Source organism: Centroberyx affinis, unplaced genomic scaffold (assembly GCF_046629955.1).
Source record: "Centroberyx affinis isolate AG114_WGS23_722 - 3 ecotype Tasmania unplaced genomic scaffold, CSIRO-AGI_Caff_v1 ptg002483l_1, whole genome shotgun sequence".
Classification (NCBI taxonomy): domain Eukaryota; kingdom Metazoa; phylum Chordata; class Actinopteri; order Beryciformes; family Berycidae; genus Centroberyx; species Centroberyx affinis.
In genome coordinates this window covers 957-12,614 of record NW_027280713.1, presented here as the reverse complement: position 1 = coordinate 12,614, position 11,658 = coordinate 957, and the positions used below count along the sequence as shown (strand labels likewise).

The window sequence follows — 11,658 nt, the reverse complement described above, 5'->3', positions numbered from 1 at the left end:
AGTGTGTGTTGTAGAAGTCTTGTTTCCTAGGTAACCAAGGTTGATTCCTTCTGCTCATGTAGCTGTGGGGATGCTCCGGTTACTTTAACACTCTGCTCCATCTCCTCAAACAAGGGACGGTTTGCCTTCAATGAGATTACACAACATCCACACAATCTGATTTGCTCCTGTCAATACATGCATGATTAAATAAAAAAGAATGCGCGTTATACTCTCCGGGTTTGTCACGGGTGATGGGTGCTGTTGTCGCAGGCCAAGACGTGCATCACCCAAAACTGTGTCGAGGTGCGACGGCGTGGCGTGATTGAAGAGGCATGAGATGTACGGATGACACTGACATGGCCGCGTGATTAATTAACTGTTTGGTGATGCGGAGAGCTACACATGCCAGACATCCCATCCCAATTCCCTTCCTCTTGGAGTGGTGGAAAAATCATTTGCATCAAGGCCTCGTGTGTCTCGTTCAACTGTGACCTGGACCCGTTAGAGCGGAATGAACAGCCACCCCCCCCATCTGCTGTTTTCTTTACTGCAATTATGTGGGGGTGAAAATCTCACACAGTCGTCTGGGTCACAGTGACGGCTCTCATTCCACATTCCAAAGCACGCACGCACGCACGCACGCACACACACACACACACACACACACACACACACACACACACACACACACACAAATCCATAAATTGATCTGAATTGATTTTGTAGCCCATAGCCCCCTATAGTCTAACAGTCATGCCCCAGTCTTGTAACATGCCTTTGTCTCGTGCGCTGCTCTCCGCGATCTTTGCCTTTCGTGCCCTATTATGAATAACATCATTGTCGGGGCATTTTGAACAAGTAGGCATTTATTTTTCAGACGATCAGCTTCTTTCCTTCTGCTCCAGCAGCAGCAGCAGCAGCAGCAGCAGCAAGCAGCAGCGGCAGCAAGCAGAACACGCCAACGCGCAAACCGGGGTAGACGGCAGGGGCGCGCAACCGCCGCGGCGCGCATGCACAGCTGTCAGCACCAAGGACAGCAGCCGCTCAGCCCGGAGCGACCAGCGACGCATCAGTGTAATCACCCCGCACAGAGCCCACGGAGGAACAAGAGAGCGATACACACTCCGGAAAAGGAGGCTGCCTGAAAGCTTGGATTATGGTTTAATTCTTCTCTTAAAACAGCAGGGGGGGTTAGAAGAAACTTGCAAAGGATAGCGACTATGGTAGAATAGCAGGAGAGGTGGATAGTGCAGTTTGGGCAATCCACAAGGCTGTGCATGCTGCGGTTGATGTCCTAATATGATCATGCACATTCCTCCGCATTGCACGTAAATCCACCGTCAGTGATTTTTTTTTCCTCCCACCCCCACACCGCCCACCTGGATTGTGGCTGCAGTCGCATCAATTGGGTGAGCCGTGCTGTCCAGAAGCTGGTCGAGCCGACCCGCCACCAGGGAGAGAAGCGACCGGGCTGCACTGTGCTGTTTGGTGGTTCACACGATGCGTCTGTTTCTGCTGGCGGTGCTCCTCTCGTGCTCTTGTGCGCGGGCCGGCTGCGAGCCGAAGATCGTGAACATCGGGGCCGTCCTGAGCCAGAAGAGATACGAGCAGGTCTTCAAAGATGCCGTGACCCAAGCCAACCAGATCTACGGCAGAGACAAATTCAAGCTGACCGCCATCTCCGTAACGCATAAACCCAACGCCATTCAGATGGCTCTCTCTGTCTGCGAGGACCTCATCTCCAGTCAGGTAGTTTGCCGTCACCACTGCATGGGCGCTACATCAAACACTTGCCTCTAATCATTGATTTATAACATACTGTATAGCCTAATTCACAGGCTCCATGCTCCATACACACCTGCACAAGTCGTTTGCTATTTGACTGTACATTAGTGTTTTTGTCTATATAGATATCTCCGTGCGTTGCCATTAAAAGTTGGGTCGTTCAGTGAACCTTTCCTCCGCTGCCATAATCAGCTCTCTTGTCTGACTCAAGGGCCGCTGGAGTGGGTAATAGGGCATTCAAGTCGATATTGCGTGACCACGTCATTTGCCATGACCATATCATTAATCTTGAACTCTGAATCACTGTCTGTCACTTTTACATTGTATAATATACAGTAGGTTCATTCCAAATTGGGAAAACACTTTGCAAGTCCATGCATCATGATAGGCAGGCCAGCTGTCCCAATTTGGCATTCACCTTTTCACTCTCCCTACGGTTTACACACAAGACCTACAAATTAGAAGCGCACAAGAAGCGTCTGTTTTACGGACATCCAAAAATAGCCTTTCGTTTGGGGCATATCTCGGATGAGAGGGCAACTGTACAGTTCAGAGTGCACAGCTGCAGATCTACTGAACTGCAAAGGAACCAATGAGGAGTGAAATGAGCGATGCATCACTCACAATTAACGACTTGGCTGTAGTTCTACTTCCACTGTGTGTGCTACATGATAATTTTTTGCCAAACGGAGCTCTTATATGGCTGTAGCGTTTGTGCACACAGCTTCTGTATTTTAGCTTCCTGGGGAGGATCACTCATTCAACAGTATCAGTGGCTGTGTGATATGATGAAATGATAACATGGAAAAATTGTGAAAATGTATACATCGTAGAAGTATGCTAGAATTGGGTTTCATATTAAAACATTTACTTATGTGCAGATTTTCATGGTACAGAAGATAATTTGTTTTTACAGTTCAAATGGCCTGAAGGTTCATACCATATGTGCTGCAAATCTAACAAACAAAACATATTTCATAAGTTATGCATAGTGTGAGTGTGTATGGCCCTTTGAGAGTTGTTAAAACACTGAAGCACACTGAATTGCCTAGACCATCCTCTCATGTAATGCTCAACATGGCTTTTAAAAAGCGCCAACATCATGTCGCAGAGTGTTGAGGCGTGAAGTGTCTCTCTCTCTCTCTCTCTCTCTCTCTCTCTCTCTCTCTCTCTCTCTCTCTCCCCCTCTCTCTCTCTCTCTCTCTCGCACACACACACACACACACACACACACACACATAATTACATGCCCACAAATAATACACACACAGCACTCCCTCTGCTTTAGTGCTGCTCTAATGTCCCTGGCCCTCTGCTTAGTGTAATAACTCTAATTGATAGAGGCTTGTAGAATAATACTGTAGCATACTGTATCTTGTCACATGCTCGCCCAATACATTAGCGTGTAATCCAACCATCAGGCTCTAGAGATTACAACCACAATGGTTCACTGTGCTTTACACACACCTTTTGTTGTAAATTCCTGCGTAAAGAATCACACCTACTTAATCAGTCTATGTCTATCTGCCCATGGAAGGTTTAATTAGATGAGGTTGGCTCTTTGGTGATAATAGTCACTGAGAAGGAAAGTCCATGGCAGATGGAAGAGTAGATGCCTGGGAGCAGTCCTTGGATGAAAGACCTCATTTTCGACCCAACCATACGGGCTGCTCATATCGAGCAATCCATATCTGCGTAGTCTTGCCAGCTTTCTTCCTCCCCGTTTGGATCTCAGAGGCTTTTCTCAAGGCTGAGCTTCAAGACAGAAATTTATGCCATCTTATCACACAGAAAGGCATTTTTTTTTCACCTGCAGTACTTGGCCGGCATTGGTTTGCCTCATGCAAGGATAAAAGTAAACCAACTGGGCACAAACGAATATCAGTTTGCCAGCCCACACAGTGGGGAAATTTTTATAAGGGAAAAAACCTTTACTCTCTATTTCTCTGTTATAGATGACTTTATCCCTCACTCCCCTTTACAGACTTTTTGCCTAGTGTACATAAATATTCTGGCAGACAGGACTATTACTTACATATTTCTCAAGGCAAGGCAAGGCAAGGCAAGTTTATTTATATTGCACATTTCATACACAAAGGCAATTCAAAGTTCTTTACACAAGACATTAGATAAGAAATACAGAATAATATCAATAAAAAAAAAAGAGATGAAGTGTATAAGAAGAGGGAATAAATAAAGAATTAAAATGCACTAAAAGAATAAAGGTCAAGTCTTACTAGTGGCTGCTTGCAATGCTGGTAATGTAGGAATTTCAGTTTATGTCAACTGCTGTATTCATTGCAAGTCATTCTGGATAAGAGCATCAGCTAAATGCTTAAAATGTAAGTATAAATGTAAAACTAATAGATACACACAGGCTATCTGGGCACTTGCGGGGTACAGGTAACCCTCTAGTGATGTTACCATTCTCTCTTTATGCCTGTAAGAGTTACACAGTTATTAGCTCTTGCAGTCTGTTGAGGCAGCCAAATATACAAAAGTTGACATGACTAATGTCCTTGCCTCTGCAGGTCTACGCTATCCTGGTGAGTCACCCTCCCCAGTCCAACGACCACCTCACTCCGACACCGGTGTCCTACACTGCCGGTTTCTACCGCATTCCTGTGGTGGGTCTCACCACCCGCATGTCCATCTACTCCGACAAGGTGAGTGATGGATCGGAGAGGGAAATATAGTGAGTAAGAGAGAGAGAGAGAAACAGGAGGAGAGCGAAAGGAGTGCGAGGGAGTTAGGAGCTCCCTGGGGGGCGGCTTCAAAAGCTCCGTAGATTAAACATCCCGTCACTGTCCATTAGGGTAGCTGTGATTAAATGGCTTTTCCAACTGAAAATTGAAAGGACATCATTAATAATGACGCTGACCTGAGTAATGTTTCCATTGCAGTGGGACATCGTGAGGCAGTATGAACGAATCTTTACGGCGACCGCAAAACGGCACACCAATCCAATTTCTGTTTACTCACTCCGCATTTCCTCCCCAGAGTATCCATCTGTCCTTCCTGCGGACAGTCCCTCCCTACTCGCACCAGGCTCACGTTTGGTTCGACATGATGCGCGAGTTCCGCTGGAACCACATCATCCTGATCGTGAGCGACGACCACGAGGGCCGCGCCGCTCAAAAGAGGCTGGAGACCCTCCTGGAGGAGAGGGAGACAAAGGTGAGACACTCCGGCTCCCAGGGACCCCCAGAGTGTGTGTGGTGCGCGCGCGTGTGTAAGGCTTAAACCTCAAAGGTCTTCTATGTATGTAACTGTTTTCCTTTCTGTTGTGTGGCCACATCTCTTTCTCACCATTGTGTAAACATTGGCTAACATTCCTAGAGACATCGACAGCGTCTAATGTGGTCTAATCTGACAAAAGTTTGTATGTTTATTTACTCATCTTCACGTTGCTTTTCGCCATAGTCCAAATTATCCTGTGTCTATCCACATTGGGAGCCAAATAGTGGACTTTAACCTGGGGCTTTGCAAACCATCACAGACTGTTGTGCGGAGGGATGTGTTTGTGGGGGCCGTGGTGGTAGTCAGGTGTTCCTTTACTCTCCTGGAGGCACAATATGTAATGGATGGCTGGCTGCATTATGGTACACAGAGGCCTTGTGCTCTTTATACCCTTCTAGGTCGCGCATAAGATTCGGGGGATGTTTTTGCCTTCAGAGATACCACCATTGACGCATCCATTTTAAGTTTAGCTCTGAGCTGTGCATGTGGGTCAGTGAAATGCTGATCTACCTTGAGCCAAAACAGACTTGAGACTGTGATGATGTATGCCCTTTAGGAAAAGAGGGGTGAAAAAAAAGCAAAACAATTACCATCCATTTAATATGATGAAATTACCCTGGGATATGGAGAGGGATTTTTTTTTTTTTTTTCACTCGCTGATGTTTGTCCCTCTCTCTGGGGCTTTCTGCTGTAATTGTGTGGCAGAGTGAAATGGGTCCTGATTTAGAGATGTAATTAAATCAGAAGCTGATGAAAAATTTAACATGACACACATCCATGGCAATCCACAGCAGGCGGTGACAGGGAAAGTCAGAGCTGTTTTAATGAATTAATCAGCATCAATATCGATTCAAAGTCACCGATAGCTTTTTAAGAAGGAGGAGCATTTGAATTGATTGCGTGGGATTGCGCAACCTTATTCATGCAATTTAAAGGTTGATACTGACAGTCTGGTAGTGACTCACATCCTGCACTAGATAAAACAATTGAAAACCCCTCAAACGGATGAGAATCCAGGAAGCCCTTTATATGTTTGAGTAATCTTAGTTTGGATCCCATTGAATCCCATTGAATGCCATGAGGAGCTGCGACAACACTCTCTGCTGTGAGGCTGCAATGACACATACATATATTTTCATACAGTTAGTTGTGGCTGCATGGCACTCTAATGGTTAGATTGTCCCATAAACAAAAGGTCACAGGTCTGATTCACAAAACAGCCCATGCGTGTCAAGAGCCATGTATCACGTCAAACTGTCCTTCAGCAAGATAATGAAACCTTTTACCTGCTCATTCATTGTGATTTCTTTGGGTGTCAGCCGAATGCCTAAAATTGTAAATATAGTTGTAAATTTTGACTGTTTTCAGTGATTTTGAATGATGCCACTATAAGAGATCACAGCATAACAGATCACAGCTTTGTCACATTAAGCTCTAACTGAGAGTCTGAGGTGTATTTCTTGCTAATTATCAGATTCAGTTGCATAAACGTAGTATATTTATACTTCAGACTTTAAGCTTCACGGAGGATCATTTGTGAAGCCAGGCACAAAGCACAGCGACAGTCACACAGGGATCGTTGTCACTATACCAGCAAAGAGGTTCTGGACACTATGGACTTAGTCAGAGTGCAGACATGAGCAACACAACATGCAATATTCATGCCTGACTGGAGATGCAAAAATAGAGCGTTCAGAAGAACTCTTGGGAAAAAAAAAAACAAAGCCAGGTTTCTGCAACGCTGCTGGAATGTTGCTCACGAACAGAAATTCCCCAAGTACCTGAGACGCATAAAAATAGATTCTCATTTTATGATAAAAAATGATTTGCATTCTACGTGGAAACTCGAGTCTTATGCGTAACTAAGTAACAGTAACGGTTCATATTATCATTATTATGAATCAAGAATATGTGCTGCAAAAATCGTAATCTTTTACCTTTACAAGCAGTCTGTCTTGAAATCTTTGTTTTCTCAAAACAGGAGAAAAACACCTGCCAGCTGAGTGAGATTTCACTGCTTTCACAGAATTTTATTTTATCATGTGAAATCTTCCTTAAACAAGTGATCTTCCTTATCCTTAAAATAATGTCACTTGATTCAAGAAACTTTGCTAGATAAAACAAGCTGGCTTTTTTTTTAAGTGGAATTATCTAACTCCACTGACAATTTTTTGCTTGTTTTATGACAAAGTAAGAATGGATACAAATTTAAATGGCTTGATGAGATTGACTTTTTTTTGCAGTGTTTTCAATACACAAGAAAAATGAATGACATTCTACATGCTATCCAGAGTTGGATAAATGCTAGATTTTCTGTGGAATGATGATGATTCAAGATTTTGCCTTGACCTCAACATTTAAACAACCTAGACGTTTTTCTACAGATGATTCAGCAAAGACCACAACGGCGTCAGATTAAATACGAGCACAAGAGGCCTCTAATCCTTTCAACCGATGTGAATGGAATAGTTGTGAATGGGATTTGTTTTGAATTTGCTTGTCAGCTAGTATAATGAACTAATGCAGCGTCAGCGTCGACTTGGTGAGGGGAAGGAAACAGACCCGGAGTGCACTGAGGTGTGAGCCGTGCAAGGAAGCCTGTGAAGCAGAAAGATGCTGTATTTCACTGCAAAATGGCTCCTTGTCTCAGGCAGGACTCCCTTGTGCCTCCTCTCACAATACATGGGATCTGACTGGAATTCAAAATGGTGATGTCTGAAGGCCAGCAGTGTGAGCTGTCTGAATGAAGTTTGAAGAGAATTGGTGTCTTGCCATTTTGAATGATAGTGAATAATATCTTTCAGCGGTATACATGATTCTTTCAGATGGCAAATTGTTTAAAGTCATCTTTGATGTTCTTTGCAAGCCCCACTGTTAAAGATCCCAATTTGAAGCAGAAAAGTGGAGATTTGTTGGAATGCTTTACTGCCCTCCATTTTCAACTGTTTATAATATTTTTCTGTGTCTGCATATTTTCTCTGTGCACATTACTCATCAGAATAAAAAAAGGAACTATGAAAACCTCGACCAACTGTCCTATGACAACAAGCGAGGACCTAAGGTATATTTGCATGGTCAATGCACGCCGCCCACCAACTTTCCAAACGTAGCAACTAGAAACCAGCCCAACCAGTCACCAGCCGACCCAGAAATGTCCCTCTCTTGGTAGCACGTGTTTTCTTTATTTTTTACTTTGAGACATTTCCCTATGATTTCAATGAAGAATGATTTTGTTATGAAAAATCTATAATTTTCGGTTATTTAAAAAAAAAAAAAAAAAAAAAAAAAAGAAATCAGTGACCAGCGCCCCGCTTTTATCATTTTCATTTTCTCCTTCAATAAAGGAATGCATGTACTCAGAACACACAAACACACACACAAAAGAGTTTGCAAGTCCATTCCTTTGTGGAGAACCGGTAGTGTGGGACAAAACCGTTTCCCAGATGCTACTTCCTCCTGTTCTGTAGCACTTCCCTAGTTTTCAACAGTTTTTTTGTTGGGGGAAAAAGTCCTCCTCACTCCCCTTCACCCGTTTTTAGTTACTGGTTGCATTGACCTTCTTCTTCCCCCTACCTAACATGCACGTCCTTCTTTGGAGCCTTGATAACCCTCAGTTTGCATGCAACAAATGCAAAAGTTTTTTCCCTTCAAGCTTTTTTTTTTTTTTTTTTTTTTTTTTTAGTTCAGCCGATTCCCCTGGATCGCTTTCCTTTTTTTCTCTGTCTCCCGTTTTCAAACAAAATCAACCGAACTCAAACAAAGCAGGTAAAGAGGCAGCATGGTGTCTAAGTTAGGGATAAGTAGCTGGCTTGACCTTTCTTATGCCCCGATCACAGGCAGAGAAAGTCCTCCAGTTCAGCCAGGAGACTAACTTAACTGCCCTGCTGCTGGAGGCTAAAGAGCTGGAGGCCCGTGTCATCATCCTCTCCGCCAGGTGAGAAACTGAACAATTTCAGGATCTTGGTCCAAAATTACATGTTCGCCATTTGAAAATGATGTGACACCTACTCTTACAAAATGATTGGTTGCAAAAAACAAAAACAGATTATGGAGCTTTTTAAACAATAGTGGGTAAGTACTAAACAATAGTAGATGGTAGTAAACATTGTAGGTAGGTGCTGGATCTTTGACATTTTAGATAACATTGAATGATGAATGTAAGTTCCTAATTGAGTACATATTGCTTTGGAAATGAGCTCAAGGAATAAAAATAAGAATAAGAAATCCCATGGAATTTTTACCCATTTTCATAGGGATCATGTAAAAAAGTATTATTATGTTTACCTCATACCTGCTTGATAATGCCATTGATGCTCCCATTGCGCCAGTATCAGATGGATACATTTTGAGGGTTTTATTTGCACATAATGATAAATTTACACAAAGTTGCATTGGGTTAAAGCAAGCACAAACAATAAGAGTGTGCAGGTGAGATTGAAACCTCACAGAATTCATTAAAAGCTCTCACCTTAATGATAAAGACATGTCACATCAAGACAAAATGGACAGCATGCATGTACAAATCCAAAACAAGCAGAGAGTTAATCTACCACTCCTAAAATCCAGATTATCACAACATTTACTCCTTACACTTGTAATTCTGGCATTGTTCGGCATACTGCGACATTCTTGACAAATAACCGTCTTTCAATATGGCAAATTCTAGTGAGGAGGACGCTGCCGCAGTGTACAAGGCTGCCCGCTTCCTCAACATGACAGGCTCAGGCTACGTGTGGCTGGTGGGCGAGCGGGAGATGTCGGGTAAAGCCCTAAGTGAGGCACCAGACGGTACGTTTATCCATCAAAGATCAGTGGAAATAAATGAGTTAACTCTGGCTTTACTCAGAGGGCCAGTCATAATACATACAGGATTAGAGAGAGATTAACCGATACGATGGATGCATCACATGATTAACTGTATAATTGCTTGTTGTATGTTAAGCATTTAAACGTTTAAGCATTCTGTGTTTAAAGGTTTAATGAGCCATGTAACTACACTCAGTTCTTAGTTTAAACATTTATATCCCACCATTTTTACTTTATCTAAAGTGCAGTCAAAATGCAAGATGATATAACCCACACACATACTGTATATGTTTATATGTAAAAACAACTTTGGGTTATCCACAGCTGATTTCATTGTGCTATTCTGCCATGTTAATAGCTTGGTTCTCATGAATTATAAAGGGAGTTTTGCAACCCCCACATTGAAGTGTAACTGAGATAGAATGGTAAGCTACAACAGTCCTTTTTCTCTGTCCCTGGATTTCCGCACAAGTCTCACATAATATTATCACTTTGTGGTCACAAAAGTCAAGCGTCTCCCTCCCCCCAGGCACTCAAACACAAACAACCCCCCCCACCACCACCACCACCCTCCTGCAGAGAGTTTGTTGTCCTGTCCCGTGTCCGCGCACCTGTTCCAGTCTCTTCAATCACCACTGTGGCTTCTTCCAGGAGTCTGCAAGACTTGATGGACCTAGTTGCAATCGGAAAACTTAGCTGAAGTTGGATTATCGATGTGTTCTGCTTAATCGGTGCTAGCATAGGTCTGATGGTGTGTTTTGTTTGGTTCCACACGTACAATGCTTTGCCTGTGCCGGTTCCCCAACCTGATCCCCTAGCTGGTAGGGCTGAAAAAACAAAAAAAATCCAACTTCAAGGGACTCTTTGCTCATGCTGGGAAAAGGTCATCAGTGGCAACATCAGGAAAATGATCCATTTATTTCTGCTGCCTCGTCTCATAATTGACAAAATGCGGATATCTTTATGTTATTTTTTAGAGAGATTAGCTTCATCCCGTGAGGCAACAGGCAACAAAGATGGATCATGCAGCTGATGTTTGACCTTTGTTCAGGATGTCTAAACCGGAGGCCCTATAAGTTTTTACTTGGTGTATTGCAAAAGGATCCGGAGAGGCTGATGTCAGCTCAGGCCAGTGATTATCTTTTGTCGTTTGTCGTTGGCCGGGCCTCAGGTCTGATTGGCCTCCAGCTCATCAACGGGAAGAATGAGTCAGCCCATATCAATGATGCGGTAGCTGTAGTGGCCCAGTCCATCCAGGAACTCTTTGAGAAGGAGAATATCACGGAACCCCCGAGAGGCTGTGTGGGGAACACCAACATCTGGAAAACAGGGCCCCTCTTTAAACGGTAGGCTCGCCTGTCGATTGGCACATGCTCTCTCTTCCTATCTTCCATTCTCTTTTAAAAAAGCACACATACGCTACGTTCACGCGCTCACGTGTGATCGCCCACCACACTCTCATCTCGCCACAGGGTGCTGATGTCATCCAAGTACCCAGAGGGCCTTACGGGACGCGTGGAGTTCAACGACGATGGAGATAGGAAGTACGCCCACTACAGTATTCTCAACTACCAGAAGAGTCGGCTCATTCAAGTTGGCATTTACAATGGAACTCAGGTCAGCTGACTCACATATAAGCATCTCTTATAATCACAACGACAGAGGAAGAATAAAAAAAACAAAGATGATCTTATTGGCCGCTCTATGAAACCAGAGCCCTTAATTTTATCTCTGAAATGTCCTTAATTTTCATTACATAAACATAAATTATCCATTAAAACTAAGACGGCTTTAAAAAAGTAAGGTTAGCATCATGGGTTTTTAAGGGCTTTTAGTCAGGGGTTG

The 11,658-nt window shown here is 43.5% G+C and overlaps 1 protein-coding gene across 1 annotated transcript; it reads left to right on the top strand.

Moving 5' to 3' along the window:
* Positions 1-1,479: 1,479 nt before the first annotated feature.
* Positions 1,480-11,430, top strand: LOC139656479 (glutamate receptor ionotropic, NMDA 1-like; the record flags this gene model as incomplete). The annotated part of the gene is made up of 8 exons (XM_071534075.1): positions 1,480-1,731; positions 4,299-4,433; positions 4,768-4,944; positions 8,006-8,068; positions 8,844-8,941; positions 9,674-9,795; positions 10,985-11,159; positions 11,286-11,430. Coding segments are annotated over exons 1-8 (1,164 nt in total), but the record flags the coding sequence as incomplete, so codon positions are not given.
* Between the last annotated feature and the right edge of the window lie 228 nt (positions 11,431-11,658).